The 22,373-nt window shown below is 34.4% G+C and overlaps 1 protein-coding gene across 24 annotated transcripts in view; it reads right to left on the bottom strand.

Annotated features, from left to right (window-relative positions):
• STXBP5 (syntaxin binding protein 5) overlaps nt 1–22,373 on the bottom strand; it is a 105,167-nt gene that overhangs the window by 38,114 nt on the left and 44,680 nt on the right. For all 24 annotated transcript variants that reach the window (XM_086877585.1, XM_086877590.1, XM_086877586.1 and 21 more), the window contains 9 exons: nt 14,414–14,537; nt 13,314–13,392; nt 7,123–7,277; nt 6,032–6,104; nt 3,708–3,855; nt 3,406–3,473; nt 2,345–2,385; nt 1,242–1,462; nt 516–694 (listed from right to left, as the gene is read on the bottom strand). In XM_086877585.1, coding sequence (XP_086733711.1) covers nt 516–694; nt 1,242–1,462; nt 2,345–2,385; nt 3,406–3,473; nt 3,708–3,855; nt 6,032–6,104; nt 7,123–7,277; nt 13,314–13,392; nt 14,414–14,537 — 1,088 coding nt within the window. The remainder of the gene's footprint in view (nt 1–515; nt 695–1,241; nt 1,463–2,344; nt 2,386–3,405; nt 3,474–3,707; nt 3,856–6,031; nt 6,105–7,122; nt 7,278–13,313; nt 13,393–14,413; nt 14,538–22,373) is intronic.

Here is a 22,373-nt window from a genome sequence, read left to right as displayed (position 1 = left end):
TGAGAGCACTATTAGGTATCGTGCAAAGTGAAGATTCATGACAAAGGGACATTTAATTCTGTTTCCAAAACACAAAGTTGTTCGCTTGGAGGATTTTCAAAAAGAAATATAAACCTAAAGAGTTAGCACTCAGCTAGCTATCTGTAAGAATTTTCACTTTTGATTTGCTTCTAAAACTTAAGGCTCTGCAAAATTAACAGATTAAACATGTTCAGACATGGCCTTAAGCTAAGGAGAGCCACAAAACATCAATTTTCCAATTCATTTCAAGGACGAGAAGATATCAAAGTGACTGAACTACAGCTATTAAAAACTGTTTGCTCTAAAGCATGATCATCTATAGCTATATTAACATCTATGCCAGATTTTCCTAAATCAAATTAATTAATCAAATTAAAAAATAAAACATTTTCACCGGCAATGATAGATCTGTAACGATATCAAAGTACATATACTCTAATCACATATTCTTGCACCATTTCATACTCACTGAAAATATAACAGAATATACTTACTTTAAACATGGGACATTATCACGAAGTCCATCAGATGAACTGCTACTGGTAGATGGATGAGACTGGGGAACAATGGATTGAGGATTGGAACCTGTGCCTGGAGTTGGTACAGGTGGCACCTGCTCACCATCTGGAGTTTCAACATCATTTATTTCATATAGGAGACGTACTTCCAGCATCTGTTAATTAAAGTAAAAAAATCATCAGTAATGTCTGCCTTTCAAAACACTGAATATGAATTAAATGAAGTGCAACTGAAGATAGTAGTGATATCAGTGACATCTAGGACCCTTCCCCTATTTTAAAAGGTAACAGTTTAAAAAACAATGCAATTTAAAGACACATTTTTCAGAAATACAGAGTCATACTGTTACAGACTGAATATCTGAAGATTGCTAGAATTTGAATGTCAGACATATTTCCCAGTTTTTAAAAGTTTGCTTCTTAATATTGAAATAAATTAAATACTGGACTCATTTAATTATCATTCTGCTTGCAGACACTCTCAGTTAGGAAGTCACTGAAAGCCATTATATTGGTGTGCAATATTTACTTTTGCTGAATTTCATAATTAATTACTATCTCTCAAAAAACCCACCTCTCTTTGTTCGAGTCAATCAGTTTTTGTCCATTCCACTAATATAATTAAGGACAAAAATACAGTAAATTGCTAAAACAGTTTTATTATGGCAAAAAAAATGTTAAAAAAATGGTCAAACACTTTACCGGAATGACTTCCGTTGTCACTTCCTGCTTGCTGAACCTGTAAATAATGACATGTGCAGAAACTCCAGCTATGCACAGCATTCTACTTTCTGGACACCATGAGATGATCTGAATAGCATATGGATCTTCATCTACTATATCTGTGTTTGGCCTGTCATCTTTATTCCGTGATTTTTCAAATACTTTGGCTGTTTTTAGCTTATAGAGTACTTGCAGCGTTACTAGGAACAAAGCAAAAGAGAAAAATTAGTTTTGATCTAAACAGATAGCTAATATATCGCTATAGCTAATTCTTGAATTGTATCCTTCTCAACTGCAATTTTAATTCTGTGTTACATTTTCCTTCAACTGTCTTCATGCTGATTTCAAAGTTCACACGCATATTGTCTAGTCAAAGGCCCAAATCAATGCTATAAATACTAACCAAAACATTAGAAAAACCTAAATTTTAGCATCCTTTCTCCTCTTCCATTTTTCAGTGGTTTTACCTGAATCATATTTCCCTAGTTCATCTGTAAGACTGTCCTATTAGAAAAAATGGAAAAGTTTTTAAATCAATGTAGAGGGCAATTGCAATTTCCCCCTTAATAGATTTATTTATCTGTTTTAGAAAGAAACTAAGTATTCTTTAACAGAATCTCATTTTGACAGATCTACGCTGAATAGAATTTTTAAGCACACAATCAGTCAGATTTGGCTTCCCCCCTCCTCTCTCCCAGGTTCCACTCCTACTCCAAACTGAAATTAAAGATCTATAACATTCCAAATAGCCCTCCTCCCAGTTTTTAAACATATACATTGCATCTGTTCCCTCCCACAACCACACACGCCTTAGCCTTTTGGAATCTCACCAGTTTTCCACGAGTTTTCAAAGAGAACTAATGACGATTCCAAGATTGCCTTAAACAGCTTTTAGTTATCAAGAGTAAGACTAGTTCCAACTAGACCAATTCAAGCATCTAACTTTGTGCAATCATTTCTACTTCAGATTCTTGCTGCATTTTTCACTGTGAGCTATGCCAAATATCAGAAGTAATTAACTCTTCAACTGAAGATGAAAAATCTAAAACTGCACAGGAAAGATCTCTACTGAAAACACTTACTTGCTGATGCATCCCAAAACTTGATTGATCCATCAGCATGCCTATAAAATATTAAAAAAATAATGAGATGATGAAATGATTAGTTGGAGCGCTAACCTCTGTTACTGATTGGAAAGTATACAGTTGGCATTCTATTTTTATTAGTCTTCTCAGTGACACTTTATTTTCACAATTTATTATAAGTCAATATTCTACCAACGTGCTGCAATTGCTTTGGACAGAAGAGACTAGAAAAACACTTGGAGGCTAACTCCTTGATGATTTAAAATTTTAAATACTGAGGCATACCTTACCATGTACTGTTTCTTAAAAGATGCCCTATATTAGGAGCAACACATGTAAAGAAGATGCCTAAATATACAGAATCCCACTGTTAATGAGTCATCTAACTTGTTTATTTAGCCTTGAGTTTGAGAATCAGATGACTATTTTTTCAGGACTGTCTTAAAGTCTCTATAATGTGTAGTACAAGATGACAGTAATCCTGATTAGGGCTAATGGGCTGCTCTAAAAACACTTTAGTAGTGCTCTCACTTTCAGTGATACACTGCAAAGCTATAAATTAAATTTCATTTATGTTCCTTAAAGTAGAAAGATCAGTCTTAAAATGATCAGATTTAAGTCTTGGCTTGTCCTTTTTGAGATAAAAAATTGGCTTCCCTTTGAGGAAGATCTGAACTCAATAACTATTTAATGGACCTACCATGCTTTAAAAAAAATACTCAGCTGTTTTGCAAAAATCGAAGAATAAAAGGTAATTTTGATCCAAGTTACTTTAATAATAATCACATATAATCACAATACCACATACTAATAATTACAATGAATAGTAATAATGCCAGTGAAACACCTGCTATCATTTTGTTTCTACCTCCCCTTCCATATTCTGTTTTGCTTTCTCACTACCACGCCAAGGAGATTATGCCAAGGACATGTCTGGTGATCATAATTTCATCAATCACTCAAACCACTCATACAAAATATTCTAAAAGAGAAACAAAAAATTCTCACTACTACTTAATGAGCTAAGAAAGTTATTAGTAGACTATGGTATCACTTACCCTGTAATAATTATCTCTGGATAGCTCTGTGTGATCAAACCCCAGTTGCCTCCACTGATAGGCCATTCCTGGAAGATTAACAAATACACTGAGGAAGAAAATATTATACAGTGCAAAGTTAAGGCAAATTATTGCAGATCCTCCCCAGACATTAGAGCCACATATATCCTCCCCTGCTAGTAGCCAGTGTCAAAGGCAAGCTGAGTCAGGTGAAGCTTTGGTCCTAGTATGGACACTCCTGATATTTAGAGCTCCTGATTCTCAGTATTTTAAAATAGAAACGTGTGTAGTAGATGTTGTACCTTCTTACTGTAACCCTGACGTTTCTGTCGAGCACCAACTGAATAGAATGCAGGTATGAGATCCGCAGGACAATCAGCAAAATACTCACAACAGGTAACTGGAGACTCGTGTATAGTCAAAGGATAGGGATTCTCAAATATAGGATACCTTTAAAGGAAGAGCAGGATTACTGTTAATCTAGGAAAAACTTTTTTTTTAAGTGCAGAACACAAGTTAACACAAGTTAAAAAGTGTTTAAGGACTAAGCTGGCATTCTTTTCATACAGAGAAAATAAATGCAAATCAAATTAGACTATGAACAAATACACTACACAACTTTACTGCTCATCTAGTATGAGCAGTAGGTAGTGTAGTAATCTAGATGGAATCTAAAGTTTGTACAGTTTTTAGAGTTTTCCCAGAACACTGCTATTCCTTGTCATTTTACATTTTCAGAAGGTTACTAGTTTAGTGGCCTGTGGGAAAAAATAAACTGCCAAGTCTCAGCTGCAGTAACATGGAGCTATGAATTTATTTCTAACTCTTCAGTCTATTCTTCTAGGGATAAAGACAGGAAGACCCCCATCACATTTTGTTATTAGTACACTGTACTAAAACAGAAAGTTGTCCAGCACTTTGCATGGACAAATTTTGCTTAATATACTTGCATCTCCAAAGATCTGAAAATTACAGATAGTAACTCAATTACAAATTAGAAGAACACACACATACATGCTTCCCAGCACTACCTCCATCAGAAAAGTGACAGAGGCTTAATGAGGAAAAAGGTCAATACTAACAGAGCTAAATGTGTCAGTGTTCAAAGACAATTTATCTCCAGAGAAATGCACAATATATGTAATTTTACCCTTTTCATCTCCCCTTTTTTGAGAGGTGAAAAGACAACTTCTTGTCCCATCTAAAGGAAAAAATTAGCAGCAACAGATGAAAACATTCTGCACATCAGGAACTTTTTACAGGGCTATATGGAAAGCAAAAATTTTTTTTAAAAAAAACATGCATAAGAGGCTTAACTTTAACAAAGTATGACAAATCTCTGTGAGAATACAAGGTAAAAGAAAGCCTGTAGATTTATTTTTTGTATTAATTTTATGTCTTTTTTAGGTGTCAGACTAGTAGTTTGCAAGTCAATCATAACAGACCATTGTAAAAACAAACTGCTGAAGATTTTTTAGAATGAAAAAGAATAAGCTTTAACATAATTTCAAATTTCAGGCACTTCTAACTAAATAGCTGACACTTAATGTTATTGGTATATCAGAAACAAATTTTGGATACAGCATATGGCCATGTAACATTCAGAAAACCTAAATGAAATTGTGCAATAGCTGCAGAGCTATTAGGACAAAACTTGATCATCCTCCAGATTCCACAGTCTTAATTATCCAAGGTGTCACCATTGATTTTGAGGACAAATATTTATAGGTTTTTGTTTTGCCCTAGAAGGATGTTCTTCACAAGGATTTTTCTTCATTTACCATTGGAGATTCTTAATCAGGAATGGTAGTAAGGTTTTACCTAGTTCCTCTGCTCCTGATCCCTTAACAGTTAGGTGCTACTGCCTATACAAATTTTAATACCCTTCATAAAAAAATTTTGTAGTGTCTAGAATTTTTAATCACCGCTAATAATAGTGTATGGACTAGTCCATGGACAAAGCAACAGGACACTCAATGTTTTAGTCAGGTATTATCTGTGAATACTGCAATTGGACACTCCCTTTAAGCAATTTCTTACTACAGATATAAACCAGAGAGCAGACATTATCATTCAAATTTTATATATATTATATTACTGCATCAATATGGAGTTACTTTAAGCAATTCAGGTAGCAATTTATTTGGCAATAACATCGAAAGTATTTAAGTGAGATTATATTTTATATATATAATACATATATTATATTATATATAAATATTATTTTAAGAGATGACAACAGCCAAAATTACTTGAGTTATCTGATCAGTTCTTCGCCCTGCTGCCTTGATCAAAACTGCAAGCTCCCCAAAACTTCACACTCCCCTCACAACACTGAGTAATTTCAAAATAAACTGTGATGCTTAACAAGCAGAAGTGATCTATGAATAATCTATTGGTCAGTCAACCAAGCCTGGAAAAAGTCACATGATACTCTACTCATCTACTATAAATTAACTTTAAAAAAAGTTGATACAACAAGATTATCAGTTCATTTGAAGAAATTTTATATTTAATGTTCAAAATTTTATGTTCTGAGGCATTAGGTTGGACTAAAAATCTATAAAGTAGAACAGTAGGCTGACCATTGCAGCCAATGATTAAAAATACTCCAGAAGATTCTTACCCATTTTGTGCAAGGTCAATCAGTACTAAGTCCTTTTCTAGGAGAACAACTACAGCATACGGTTCCTGAAAGTCTGAAAGCAAACAACAACAAAAAATTTACCTATTGGTAAATGGAGCCCATGCATGCACAGCCTCAAGAATAGAATCAGTGCTTGCACTCTGGCAGCTGAGATTGGAAAGCATTTAGATTACTATAGTTTTTGAAGATATTTTATATACACAGATTCCTGAATACTCCAGGTTTGGAAAAATCTTCTATTCAATTTTCTCATCAGCTCAAATAACAGAAAAAGGAACCTTCAGAGTAACTTGTATAAGCAGATAATATGAGGCAAAGAACCAATTTCTGAGTAACATCCTCCCACCCCTAAACTGCTTTTCCTCATATTCAATGGGGTTTAAGTTTTAATTGTTTACAAAGTGGCTCAAAAAACAGCTGAGTTGACAATAAAATAAGAAACTTGAAAAAGTTCCCAAAATTTTAATTGCCCTCTTTCAGACAGATCCCAAATTCCAAGCTAAGTGATTTCATATACTCTGATAGAAGCTCACAGCTAAAACCATTGGAATCATCAGCAATATAACAGTGTTCATCTGAGATAACTACCTAAACTATGATAAGAAATCCCCTGCTGCAGAAGAGAGATTACAGGCTAGTGGTGAAATCCATGTAAGTAGGGGAATGAATAAAGCCACTAAAAGTTTAAAATAATATAAAAATGCTCCTCATGGTTTAGCACTGACTGGAAAGGCCTTATGTGCCCAAATATCCACAGATAAACACGTGCTCCAGTAACTACAGCTTAAAGTTGTAATGCTTTTTGTCTGCACATGCTTTTGGGATTAAAAAGAAATAAACATGCTATGAGTAATTGCCTTTTTTCTAGACACAAATTTGGCTTTATAATAAACGATTCTATTATGATGTTTTGGCAAGTAAATACTTCAGACAATAGGGATAACAGATGTTGCTGGTGCAAGTCTGATCCTCAGAGATAAAACAGAAAGACAATAGCAAAGAATATTCTGATGGGATAAAACTCCAGCGATAAGGAGTCAAGGTACAGAAAAAATCTTTACAGAGCCTACCATTAGGATATGGTGTTTCACACAGGGTTAGAAAGTCAACAATAGAATAATCCATTTCTAGCACAGCAGTACTTTTCCCATGCATGACTGTTAAACAGGGTCTTCTTCCTACAGTGTCATACGACAAGCCTCCTGAGAGAATGATGAAAGGCTCCCTGGAATAAAGAAGCAGCATTTAGGATCAAGTCAGGATAACATGCTAAAAGAGACTGGGCAGGTTTTGCAACCTTATGATGAAGTTCAGTGAAATATAAATAAGCAGAAATGTAGTAAAAATAATGCAAACCAGCTTTCATGAAATAAACAACTTGGGTATGTATTTTAAATCTTATTCTAACTCTTGTTTAAGTCCAACATCTCCTCCAAGCATTTTGTTGATTTAATCAAGCTTTATAACTTCTTGGCAAGATTAGATATTTTTAAAATTTTTGTACTGTTTTAGAGTTGTTTTCTTTCTACTGAACTGCAGAGTCACATTTGCTAACAGTCTCTTTTTCCTAACATAAAACACCCCAGCAGAATCAGGAAGAAACAGTACCATTCACTGGCTGTACATATGTACAAGACATACGACTGTCTTAGAGATGCAACCAACTGCTTGACACAACATCTTTTAAGTAATATCACACATTTACTCTAGATGTTTTACCCATTGTTGCCCCTACCACCATGCACAAAATTCAAGAAACTCCTTTGTTATATATCATTCCTACTGCCAAATCAAATAGCCAAGCAAAGCAGAGATATTTCTTCTAGTCTCAAGAGCAGATTAGAGGCTTCCCTTGAAACTTTTTTTAAAAGCTTTTGCAGAAACATACTAGTAAATACACCCATATATTTCCAATATACACATAATGTACAATTTGCTATTTCATTTATTGAAAACAAGATGAAGTAAATATGTTCATTTTACCAGGTATTTTCTTACTTCCTGATTGTCTAGAGTTATTAATTTTAATACTGCTTATGTTTGAAATGGGACATAATCCTTTTTAAAGAGTATACTGACTGTTTGTAAGCAGGCAGCTCAAAAAATAAATGTTACTCAATACTGACTATTGCCTGAAATTTCACGTTATATTTCTGAAGGAAAAATAGGCACTTTGCATATCTATCAGTTGCTTCTGATTGACTTTTATGCTCACTTTCAGTAGAAATCCTACCCTTCATTTGCATCTTCCTTGGAAGCACCTAGTATATCAATATCTGGAGAAAATTTCTACAGAAAAAAAAAACAAACATCCCAATGTACTGTAAAAAGAGACACTGAAGAAAACTTCCCTCCACCCCCCCATCCTTTCCTATTTCCTATCCTTTTCCATACTATCTAAATGGCTTTCCCTAGATGGCATTTGAAACACCAAGTGAGACTAGATATATCTGAATTCTTAAAAAATGTGTATTAAGGGTTTGGTTTATGCACATGCTGCACTTTATGAGTTTAAGACTTGGCTGCAATGTACTTTGTGTTTGTAGCACTGAAGGCAAAGCAGACTGAGAGAATCTTCCAACTTCTACAGTTATTTCACAATTTGCTTGATCTTCCAGAAAGACATATGACCAAAGATTTGATAAGATCAAAGAGTGCTGCTGGCCAAGGAAGAAACCTCAAAGGAACAGCCATAAATCAGACCATGGCTCCATCAAGTTCAATATCTGCCTCTAACAGTAGCCCAGAGTGTATCCTAGAAAAGGATTAAGTTGTCTCTGAGTCTTCATTTAATCTCAGCTCTTTGTATTGAAACTTTACACAATCTTTTATGGTCATGTCCATGAAGAAATTCAGAAAGTTACACCCTTTACTTTTGTCTGATATTTTTCAGGATGTCAGTGAAGAGAAAAATACTGGTAAGGTCTCATTGTTTTGGAATGATTTACTGTGGTATTTTTTTGTCCATAGAAATCATCATGATTTTTTAAACAATAATGTTGTCAGGAGAATTTGTAGTAATTATCAGGTTTGCAGATTCACTGAGATCAACTGACAGTAACAGAGTAACAAATTTCAGTTTTAAATTTTCATACACAGTGACAATTTTAAGTCGACTTCTCCTGGTTTTATTTCTCAAGGTAATCAAACTGCTTTGGGCAGGCTTGCCAGAGACTGTATCCTTTAGACACAAGGAATGGAAGAGCTAAGAACAGAGCACATTGATCTTTCACACAGATTTTCCACAGAGGAACCAAAGATTAAATCTGACTTGAGTCTGTCAGAAAGACCACTACAAGTTTGTGTATGAATTTTTCACATTTTCATGAAACCATGGATTTACCATGAACACACAATGTGCACTTTCTAATTAAAGTGTTGCCCTTCAGCTGTGATACATATTAAAAGGTTAGTGCACATCAATTAGAAATACATAATTTAAAATAAAAATGTAGAAGATTTGTACTTTATATAATAGATGACACTGAATCAACTTTGGGAATTACATTTTACGTACCTGAAACAATGGAAGACATTTTTTAAAAAAACAACAGTATTTGCATCTTAGAGAATTGCTTCATAGCATTTTTAGCAGCTGCCCATAGAGATTCTTTGAAACAAGTCAGCTTCAGTAGGTTTGCAAGTAATCCCCTTACATGAATTTCCTCATCAGTGAAATATGTAAAATCACTTAGAGAATACTATAAGAAATTGACCATAAAAGGGGGCAACAGGCCATTGAAAAAAAAATTCAGAAAACACAGGATTAGGTCTTGCAATCTATGGAAACAACACAATTGAGAGTTGAGTGGCTCACAACACAGGAAGATGTTTCTGTTCAGTTTTAGAAGAAAACTGTCAAATGTGAGCCAGCTTCTGACAATCCAGATGTGTGAGAGAATGATATATAGAGAAATCAGGTCATTGGTACCATCTGGCTTACTTTTCAAATCATGACTAAATCTGTGGAGAAGTTAATCCTAGTATGAAGATACAAAAGACTTCAAGAGTTAGTTTACCCTAATACTTGAAGTCCTATAGTAGTAGTGAAGATAAAACTTCAAATTTATTTTGGGAAGTGTGGTTTTAAACCAGTAAGCTCACACAAGAAATCAAAACCTAACCCTATCCCTATCTCTTAAATTCAAACTAAATGAACAGATTAACAACTTTTACTTAGTGGGAACCATCATCATTAATGCAACCTCTAGGTCCCAATTACACACAACCGTCTTGCTAAGAGGCACCGCTCAGTTAGTCTATGACAGCTGCACCAGCTACCAAGACAAAACCCTTCTGAATTATGTTTCACATGGAGACTTTTGAGCTCTAATTTCTATTAGACACAGGCAATTTTACCATAATGCTAATATCAACCAGAGTAAATACTATAGGGTACTGAACCTGCACACGTGGAAAGGATGAAGGACTTTAGGAAGGACTGAATCTGGAGGGGGAGGGAGTGGCATTAGGAAGCTTGAGAGTGTCTCTAGATTGACTTTAGACATAAAAAGCAGTATGGGAACCATTTTAGAAAGCTCAAAAGGTAAGCTACCTTTGAAATTCAGTGCTTCACAAAAGATGGAGTATTTTAGATGAAAAGTGACTGCAGTAGAGTGACATTATGGTCTGAGATTTCAAAATTATGCCACTTTGCACAAGGACTATACAAAGAATGTACCTCTTTCATACCTTATTCATCAATAGAAGCCTTTCTCTCAGAAATAAAGCTACAGACATACTTTTGTAGGGTAAATTACTTTAGCTCTAGATACGTCACTTTTATTTGCACTATTTGCAGTACACTTAAAAACCAAATTAAACAAACAAAAAGCAACAGAAAACCCCACAAAGTTAGCAAATAAATAGGTAGCTAATAAAGCTCAGGAAAAGCCTCGTGTCCTCCTTTTGTCCTGACCCCAGTTTTATAATATGGAAAACAAAATGCAGAGGAAAAAAAAAAAAGTGAGAAGGAATTGTTAGCTCTACAACAGTAAAATAATAGTGTCTGTAGCCCTTAATATAGGTTGCCATCAGTTATTGTCCTTCCATTTGCATGGTTCTGAACCCCTTTTCTCCAAAAACAGCTTATTAGAATTAGAAGCAGCAAAAAAACTAGTTAAGATCATATCAATGAAATGTTTTCCACTGGAGGAGGAACTGAAACAGACCTAGATCTTTGACCACTCTAGATAGATAAGGGAGAAACAAAAAAAAGGGATGACAGATGTTCAAAATAGAGCATGGAAATAAAGAACATTTTTTCATAATAAAGATTTGAAATATATCTTAAATAAGCATTAAATATTATCTCTTAAATGCAAACTTTCTTTACTTTTTTTTCTGCTGTTTTTAATATTTGAAGAATAGCTATTGCAAATTGCTACAGAAAAAAAGTTTGATATGTTTCCTACATTGTTTCAGTGGCCTGAAAAATTTTGTCTTGTCCAGAAATGATTCTCCTATGTGCTACAGAAATTAAACTATATCTAAGAAATGACAGCACTTTAGATAAAAGTTAAAATCTTACCTTGCTCATAATTAAACAATTGAAAATGGTAAACAGAAAATCTACCAAAAATTTATTGAAAGGTAGTTCTATCTTGCCTTAAAAATCTTGTTAAGATTACAAGTGAAACTGACAATTGAATTGCAAACTGAAGTACTCATAGCAGTAAAGGAACAGAGATTTCGGTGCACTGTTTCTCCACCACAGTGCAGACTGGTGGGATTTTTCAAGGTTTTTTTTCCCCCCCTCTCTTAATTAAAGTTGAGGAAAAGTTATCAATAACTGTAGATTTAACAGTACACCAAAGATAGAAAACATTAGAGAGAAGAGCAAATTGAAATGTATCAAAATATTCAGTTTGGATAAATATCAGAAAGTGAGAAGTGCAACAGGAAAAAAAAAACCAAAAACATGCCAAACACTAGGAAAAAGTAGCCTCCCCAAACACCCAAGAATTCTTAGAAATTATACTAGAATAAACTACTCTTTAAACTATGTGAAAAGTCAAGTAGTTTTCATATTGTAATAATATAATGTCACAGAATAAGCTCCAAACTAATCTTCTCCTTCAGAATGACTATTCATAAAAGGCTCTTGATTGCAGAAATTGTAACTTGCTGAAGCTGAGATCTTTTTGATTATCTCTCTTTAGATCAGCTTTTGATATTTCAGTTGCAAAAGGATTATGCAGACAGATGTAGACTTTCACAAGTAAACCATTGCTTTCCAGATGACAGATTTTTATAAAACCGGGAGCTAGGCAGAGTTTTAAGTTTTTAATTTACCTCACTTTTAGCAAAATATTAAAACACCTAAAGCCAGTGATATTATGAGTATATCAACACATACTGCATCATTTAAGTAACCATCTTCTAAAGATTCGAATGCCTGAAAGCAAATAAAAATGGAACACAAACAAAATATAAAAGAAATAAATAATAAAATAAAAACATGATATTAAGATATTAAACATTAAAATATTAAATAAAATAAATTTTAGATGTATAAAATATTAAATTAAAAAGAGAATAAATAAATGATAATAAATTAAATAATAAAAGAAAACAAACAAAAAATCAGCTTTTACAAATAGCTGAACATATTTCCATGAATATTTCATCTTTATATTGCACTTTTTACTGGAACACTTCAGAACCACAAATAGAAGAAATTCCACACAATTCATTAAATCCATCCATCCTAACTCCAGTCTTGGTAACAAAACATGCTACTCTAGATACTGTAATTTCATCTGAGTCTCTTGTTGCAATTACTGCTTTGTTACATTTTCAATATGCATAATTAGGCACACTTCACTGCATAAATTACTGCACTCTACTAGATAAACGTCTGTTAATAACATTTTAGTGGGGAGGAACATGTATTCAAAATTTAGAATATTCAATTCGGGGTACTATTTATTAGAGTTCAATTAATCATGTCTGTGTTTTGTTGTCTTCTGTGCTTTATCATCTTTATTTTCTTTAGAACTTGCAAAAAATTGAGCAAAAGCACATACAAGTTTTAGTAGCATGAAAGAAGAATGAAACTAATGCACTAGCAGTGTTGGTGATTTATTTATAGTAATTCCTTCATAAAAGTTTTTGTAGTTTTTTCATCAATATCTAATTTAGCAAAGCTAAAACAAAGCTATATCATCAGAACATGTGCCCAAACAACTGGGAAACTAAGTCCATTCCCCAAGTGTTGAACTGTAACATATATTCATTTTGTATATAAAACAAGTCTTACCCAGCTCTAGTTGTTTTATATTCCACCTTAAGGATAGGTTTGCAGGGTTCTGGCTTCTTTCCATCCTTCAGCTGCTTTCCTAAAGTAAATGATTTTCCTGTGTTAATCTTACACTTCCATAACATTATGGCAAGTAATGAAATTCACTGTGCAGCTTGAGAAGTATAAAATTCATGCAAACACATATTCAACAACTTTGACAGTTATAGAGTATGCCTGGGAATAACAAAAATCTGTTAAAGCTCTCAACACACCAACTTAGAATGTTTAGGAAAAAACTAACTCTAAACCTGACTGCTGTAGAATATTTGTTTTCAAAGGTATAATCCTCCCCTAAAGTGCTGTTTTAAGTAGAACTAGGAGATTTAAAATTTATGTATCTACCCTTTTTCAATTGAAATTGGTCAGCTTACAAGTGAGGTTTATCCTGATTATTATCCTTCATGGCTAAGACTTCAATTGAGCATGAAAAATATCTCTCAACTGTGCTATTATCCTCACTAATACAGCCTCACTTAAAAATCCAAATTAAGATGCTAAGACATGAAATAGAGACATGCACACCATGTAAGCCTGGCATTTGTGTAGAACTTACTTGAAGAGCGGCAGTATATTTCACAGAAGAACATGTAATGTTAATTTCCTAGATCGACATTAATGCAAGACCTCTCAGAAGTGGGCACATCTCATGAGATGCTATTCTTATTCTGTAAACCTTTCCAAAAATTTATGTGGCAATCTACACATTTATACATAAAACAGGTACTTGCTCATGTGTATTTTTAACAATCTATGGGATTGTAATGTCAAGCCAAAAGCCAGCCCTGCAAAATATGCAATAGTTAATTCTGAGATCAGTGCCACTGTGTGGAAGACAAGCTTAAGGTTTAGAGAAAGCTGCACTGACTTGGATTCTTATCCCACAAAGATTTTTCTTTTTCAAGTAAAATCTATGAGAAATCCATATGACTGAGAAAGATTTTAACTGCATTGCAAGTGTGGTTTTAATACTTGCTTTTTGCAAAATACACTTCTATTAAAAACAAGTTCTCTACATGTTAAGAGCTGTCAAGTGCAGTGCATATCCATTGTCATCTTACCGTGTGGAGTGATTGTCTGGAATGGTTTGGTAGGAGATTTTACATTCCATATGGTCAAGGTACCATCTGAGTGACTACAAATGAATTGTTTTCCTTCATGATGCCAAGCCACAGAGTGGATAGCCTAGGCAAGAAAAAACAGAGCAACATAAATTATTTATCTTATTAACATTTTATTCTTAACACCTTCCTCATGACATTAAACAGATAAAGCCAATTAGAGAAATTACTGTTTAAATAATATCTCTCTTTACTCATGGTAAGTTTTCTGTATGCAACTAGTACTTTCAGATACCCTTTACCCATCAAAAATACTGTCTTCACTGTAGTGACCTGTTCAGGGGGGCAAGCAGGGAATCCACCCTTCTCAGCATAGTACTGAAGCTTTCTTCCATGAAAGTTAGCAGGAAGAGAATAACTGCAAGCTCTTATTTAAGCTTTGCTAACCAAAATTTTTGAGTACTCTGAAAAACATACTGTCCAGACAAAAAAAAAAATGGGATGAGATCATTAAGTTCAAGTATTACATATCCTTTTGATATGTTTGTTTATGTGGATGAGCACAAGAAGCAAGCACTGGCTCAAAACTTCCATAAAACAAGAATTGAAGTAACAAGATTTTTTTAAACTTATGATGATGAAAGCAAAGTATTAGCCTGGATACTCTAATGTTGCAATGGCAGCTTTGAGGTGCAGTAAAACATAGGAATCTACTCGTAAAATTTTCCATAAATAAAAAATCATCTCTAGATTCCTAAAATGAAGAATGGAACAATTACACCACACCACATAAAATCTACAGAAAATAGCTAAATAAATAAAATCTAGTGACTGCCTTCAGGCAAGAAGAAAGTAAACAATAATGCAAAGAATACAAATAAGGCAAAAATATTAACTAGCAAGAAAAGACTGATGCCATTTCTACTTCCAGAATCTCTGTTAGTACAGGGAGACATCATGAAACCATTAGGTGATGTTCACAGGAATTTTAGTTATAGCATGAAAATATCAGCAAACAATGAAACCTGAGAGTATTTCTCTACTAAACAGAAGGTGCAAAAGGAACCAATAACTGCAAGAAATACAGAACTTTGGTATTACTGAAAAGGTAGACTTACTTTTATGACAAAGACATTAGGCAAACTAGAAAAGCAGGTGCTGAATAAGTGAAACCTGATGGGTTTTACAATACCCTTAGTGGATACCCTCAGTAGTGATTCTGTCTGTAAGAAGAGCTTACTCCAGCTCCTCAGGGACCTTGGGATTTCCTCTGTGAGGAAACCTGGCTGTGTGAGCAGTAGAGAACTGTAACCAGCAATGACAGCTTAAGCAGTAATTACTGGATGAAGAGCACATCTCAAGACAGATCCAAGCGAGCTTTGCTCAAACTGATTATACACAGATCAGATCTTCATATTTCATGAAGCTATACAGAGAGACAAGACAGTTTCCAGCAAACTGAGTGGGAGAATCCAGAGTTTAAATGACAGAAGAAAATGCTCTATGAGCCTAGAGCCTCCAATAAAAATTTCCCCAATATAAATTAATATAACATATGGATATATGTAAACTACAGATTAAGTTCAGCATTTCTTAGTGGAATTTAATATTGTTCCCTATGTACTGTAGAATCACCATAGATTTTGTTAAAGAGATTCTGTGTACCAGTATCACATCTACACATGTAACTGAGAATCCTGAACATAATTCCTCACATGATGTCTCCTGCTGTTAAAGTGAAACGGTCTTGATCATTCTGCCTGTCAAATTTTTATTTAGCAAAAACTATTATAAAAAATATTTTTTAAAAAAAATTAATTAAAAAAATTAATTAAAAAAATTATCAAAAAACACAGCATTATAAAAGAAATCTTGCATAAATATTGAAAAATTTTCTTTATTTACCAACATTATACCAAATAAAGCAAGGGATCAACAAGTTTGAAGTGCAGATTGGTAAAGAGAAGGCTGTATTTAAAAAAGCTCTTGTCACTGAGAAAATAAATGTCTACAGCATGTTTAGCAATACAACATAATCAGTATATTTTACACAATCTCCCATATGAAGTCTAACCCTGATAACAGTAGGCAGCCCACAGTGTAAATGGAACAGTTCAATCCATATTTATGTAGAAATAGGTCTTAAGAACAAGTAAGACAGCAAGTTTCATAAAAGGAAGGAAGAATAAATCTGAGAAATGATCACTTCTTCCTATTCTTGAAAAAGAATGTCAAGAGAAGAGAAATGCAACAACCTGTTACTGTTCCAACACCATTAATGCTTAAGAAGATAAAAAGATCTGAGCACAAAGGAGAAGGACCACTGCTCTCACTTTCTGCAAGGAACACGGAGGGATGAAAAATATAAAATCTCTAAAAGAGTACAATGAGCCTTTTGACTTTATGGCTATTTGCTGCCTAGTTTTAGTCTCTTTAGTTTTAGAGTAATTTGCTGTATTTAGTAATGCAGCTAAATATTTTTTTAAAATATAACCAAAATATATCTTTTATATTTTTAAAAATAATCCAACTGACAATAACAACTCTGTGGGATGGGTATGATAAACTTCTGTATAGAGCAATATCTTTTGCTATCACACAATTCACAAATTCTTGTAAGTCTAAAAAATAAAACCAACTGTGTAAGTAGCTCCAGCACTATCTTAAGGTACACAACAAGCTGGTCAGGTGAGAATACATTTATAATGAAAGAAGTATAATAACCTTAAGTAGTACCAGTTAGCTGATAACACTAGTTTGTTGATTAGCAAGAGTCTCAATCACCAAAACAAAACTGCTATCTGAAAAAATCATCTCAATACACAAGAACAAAAAAGTTTTATCATTTTTTCCATGGTTATTATTAGTGCTGGAATTTGAAGGAAAACATAAAATAGGAAAATTAAGCAGAATCCACTGAGACTGCAAAACTAGGCAAATCTTCCCAGACACTAAAGAGCCCCTAGGAGTAATATATTTTTATTGCAATATTTCACACAAAACTTCCTGATGCAGAACAAAACTCTCTATTTTCACTCTAATTCTCAATTATTAAAACTTCCTGTTTTCTTTTTGGTACCATAATGCAGCAGTATGCTTACATCAGCTGGTACAGATCTAACTGTGTCATCTCTTCTGGTCGCATGGGACCAGAAAGTAACCCCTTATAACAAGATCATACCCAAGTATCACAGAAGACTGTCGCTATATTTAAGGCACTGTCGCTATATTTAAGGCACAAGGCATTTGTATCCATAAATCGAGCTGTCTGCACAGGTAAATCAAGTCCTGACCTCACTACTGTTCTGAGTCCTTCCATTTACAAACACGAACCAAATACAGGCAATCTTTACAGGAACTCACAGAGAGAACTCAAATAAAAAATCAACCAACTTTGTGCAGATAAATCTTTGCATTTAATTAATTACCATGGAATGTTTCTTATTGGAAGTATTCCTACTATCCTCCACTGTAATTCAAATTTAAGGTACCTGTTCTGGACTCTAGGGAAGTTTGTTTCAAAACTTCTAAGAAAGTTATGTATTTTCTGGGGGAGTGGGAAATTGAATCTTACTTTTTTGAATAAAAACACAATTGACCTTGCTGTCCTATATATACCTAAACAAGAAATTGTAGAAACTATGCCTGAGTTTTATGTGAAGACAGGGTGTACACAAACACAGAATCAATTCACCATCTGTTCCAAAAAGATTATCCCATGTGGAAAAATGCTGCCTGCAAATAAGGGGAGCATGCCTGATTTTAAGGAAAGATTTCTGCAGCAACTGCAGCAGTTAACTGAGAGAGACTTACATAGGACTGTAAAATGCAATCACAAATAAACCAAAAAAGTCTGAGGAACAAAATTAAAATAATTTATATTCAAGACTCCTACAGAAATATCTTAAGTAAATCACTAGCTTTTCAAGAGATTATTGCATATTTTAAAACATTTTATGAAATTTATTTTTACTTCTGCAATAGCTTATAAATATCCCTAGAATTAACTATTCTTGGTTCTTTTAAGGGGTATAAAAATGAATAATTTAAATGCAACCTTGTAATTTAAGAGTCAAGTTCATCAATAAAGGCTCAAGCTTTTATGGTATTTTTCCACCAGGGGAATTGAGCTGTTTCAATTCATTAAATACTGATACAAATAATCCCATTCTTTTAAATTCCTACAGGCTTATTTTAGCCCTACAGCTGATTACATACATATGATTTTGGAACAGTCTGAGACCACTCTTCTCATCTGTCATGGTTTAACCCCAGCCAGCAGCCAGGCACCACACAGCTGCTCACTCACCGGTAGGATGTGGGGGAGAACCAGAAAAAAACAGAACAACTCATGGGTTGAGGTAAGAACAGTTCAATAATTGCGATAAAAAGAACTACTCAGCACCACTAAAACATCAGTGTGTTATGAAAGTTACTCATAGTCCATCTAAACAGACAGGTCTGTGCCAGCTACTAGAAAGAAAATTAAACCTGTTCCAGCCAAAATCAGAACAGTGCATGGAGGATTTCAATGACATAAAGACAAAAGTTATGAATTTAAGCAGTTTACCTTGGTTTCAAGAGAATTTTTTTAATCCAGATTTCTAACACTGAATTTAGACTACTGCAAATATGGAATGTACCAGAGACATTGATAGGTCCTTTCATAATTCTTTGGATTTCTCAATGAACCTTTACTCTCTCATGACATTAATTGAGCTTGAAATACACTGAATATGACTGGCAAAGCCCAGGATTAGTTATTCTGCAAGCCAGACTGGCTATTTACCATATCTTACCCAGATATCTTATCCAGATTTCAAAGCCTTATTCTGACAGTCCTTTAATTTCCACAGATATGGGCAGCATTTTCATTTAAACATGAATGGATGATGATACTGAATCCTTTTCTACAGGTTCACCAAAATATACAAAGTATTTTAAAACTTAGGGATTTTATGCTAACTCTCTTGTCAACAAGGGGGAAGGGGGAAAAATGCTGCAAAAGGAAGAAAACAAAAAAATGTCACTACTGAGACTTAAATGACAATGCATCATGAAGATTGTTTTGATGAAATGAAATACATTGACACACTTTGGTTTCTGGCAAGTCACATTCTGGGATTGTTTCTCTTTCCCCTGTCCTCTTAATTCCACAAGCTACTTTGACATGTTTTTAATGCTCTAAAATAATCTCTTACACTCAACCATGTACCAGAACACTGAGTCTAAAAATAGTAATCTATAATGCATTATAGTTAATGCTGTCAAAGCTTACTTGACATCAGAACAAACAAAATATTACTTGAAGAAGGGACTTGATTATAAAACAAGCTTTAGGTTTCAGAAGTTACAGTTAAGAGATTTGGGGTTTTTTTTTAGGAAAAAGCTAATAGTTGAGAAATTTGTTTTATTTCTTTCATGAACACACATGTTGGGAAATGACAGCAATATAAAATGTATTTAACATAAAAAATGCACAGCTTACTTTCCTTAAATCCCCAATGTCTGCATATAAAAGGCTTAAGGAAGGTGCAAAAGGAATTCAGTCTTACTTTTTCATTGAGCCTGCCCAGGACAAAAGGGATGAATGTTTTGAGTAAAGGGTTTCAAAGAAATTTTCTAAACAAAAGTTCAAAACAATTTTCTAAACAAAAGCTGCAGTTCCATTACGTACAAATAATTTCGTCCAAATTCTCTGAAAAATAATGTTACATGTGTGTTCTAACTAATTCTAAATATTCAAAATATTATTGTTATAATAAAAAATACACACTATTTTAAGTTCAGGATTTAATTCATAATATAGAAAGATCAAATTATAACTAAATTTCTGAGTTGTCCTGTAAATAGAATGCTCTTCAGAGAATATGCCAGCAATCAGCACTAACCCAAATCATGACCTTGAGCTGCATCCCCCAGCCATGGTTAATGTTACCCACATGCTCCTGTCCTTGGGATGAGTGTCCAAGTGTCCCTGTGCTGCAGCTATTAGCCCAGGGCTCTGGGAAGCACACGTGTTCCGACAGGAACAAAGTCTGCGCAGTGTTCCATTAACCTGGCTTTCAGGCAACAAATGAGACTGCCCTACCACAACATGGGAATTTGTTTTAAGAAAGCCTTCTAAAGGTCAGGCCATTTGAAATGAAACCAAGCGGGAAGGAACAAACCCATATAATTGGATCCAGCGCCTTCCTTCAGGAAATAACAGGTATCTTTCCACAAACCTCTGGATGCACAGGGATTTTGACCCTCATTATGATCTTCCTCTGCTAAGGAAGAAAGGATGACATTTGGACCCCTGCACACATTCGAAGTTTCAGGTTAAGAAAGTTGCATCAAATGATGGCAAAAGACTGCAGGGACCTTCAAGTCACACACTTTAAGAATAACATCAACTACAAAGTGACGAGAGAGGAGGAAACCAATGCAATGGCAAAGTTTCTAGCAAATATTCTTTATAGTATCAATGTCCTGGCCACCCTGCTCATGATGCCTGAGGAAGCCTAGCCACCCCCTAAGATGGCAACTGTGACAAGATTGGACTAAGTAGTTCTCTTCTTACTGGTTGTCAACTCCACACTCAAAAGAGCTCTCATCAAGAACAAGCAGAGAACCAAGGGTATAAATCCTGAGGCTTAAAATCCGGCTCCTGCTACAGGGCAGAATGTCACATGCATTACCCTCTGTGAGAGAAGAGGTGAAGCATGCTGTGACATTAGATGCTCCCTGTCCCTTAAGGGTAGGTTGGCACACATGTTCATGATGGAATGCAGCCCTTAAAGTCTGTGCACAGAATAAGTTCTCTAACAACGCCACAAAACCAGGAAGTCAACAAGAAACTAGCTAGAAAGATTCTCTGCACAGAAAATTCCAAATTCACACAGCCTGTCAGCAGGAAACAAAATGGTAAGAACTTCCTTTGCTCTGCGTTGCACTGACCAGAGAGAGGAGATCTCCTGAGACAAGGCACTACTTCACTGTTCCACTCTGAGTCTTCTGCGTACACACTCTCATGAGCAAGGAAGCCACTACAATTACCAGATCGTCATTTTCTTTCTTTTCCTTTCCTAACCATTCCCAAGTTATGATAAGACAATTTCATTACCAAGGGTAAGGTAATTCATTACCTGAGGTATTTCATTACCTCTTCTGCAACCAAAAAACCCAAACTGAATACCCAGAATACTGCATACTGAATACTGCATCCACTTCTAAATCCTAAAGAAAATCAAAGATGCAATATCTAAACTAGTCACTGATCTCTACAGCCTCTCAAGTCAGAATTGGTTCCAAAAAGTAGTGAGACAGATATTTAGTCAATTTTTAAATAAATAGGCCACAAAGTAAAAAATAAAAAACCAGAATAAGCAGCATGATGTCTACCTTAGGTAAATTTCTAGAAACTGCAACAAAATTTTAACGAGGAACAGTTAAATGACATATGGATGAGTATAATATACCAGACAGAAGTAGTCAACATGCTTTTTGAGAGAGGTAATTATAGTCAAACTAAGCTCCAAGAATGGTAAAAGGCATGAGGTTCATGGAAACACCACTTAAGCTGTCTACAAAACTTTCAAAGTCCTTCAACAACATATCTCAAAGGGAGCTAAAACTAAACAGACTAGATATCTTTGAACAAAGAAATAACTGGTTAAGGAAGTAAAGCAATCTGGAATAAAGACAGGCTGGCACTAATTGATTAGTTCATTGATGAAGCTAAATGGTAGAGACTCTCAGGGATCTATACTGCTCATTCATAAACAACTTGGAAAATTAGAACAACTATATTAAGATGGTAAAGTCTGCTGACAGTACCAAACCACATTCAAAGCAGAAATCAGGATTTTAGTGAAGAACTGCAGAAAGACTTTAATTTTTACTGTCCAACTATGTCAATGAAAAATGATGGCTAAATGTCAGGACTTTGACCTGACAAATAACACCTGAAGAACAC

Source organism: Cyanistes caeruleus, chromosome 2 (assembly GCF_971803275.1).
Source record: "Cyanistes caeruleus chromosome 2, bCyaCae1.hap1.1, whole genome shotgun sequence".
In the NCBI taxonomy this organism is placed as follows: domain Eukaryota; kingdom Metazoa; phylum Chordata; class Aves; order Passeriformes; family Paridae; genus Cyanistes; species Cyanistes caeruleus.
Note: the sequence above shows the minus strand (reverse complement) of the source record. Positions and strands in the feature narration are given on the sequence as shown.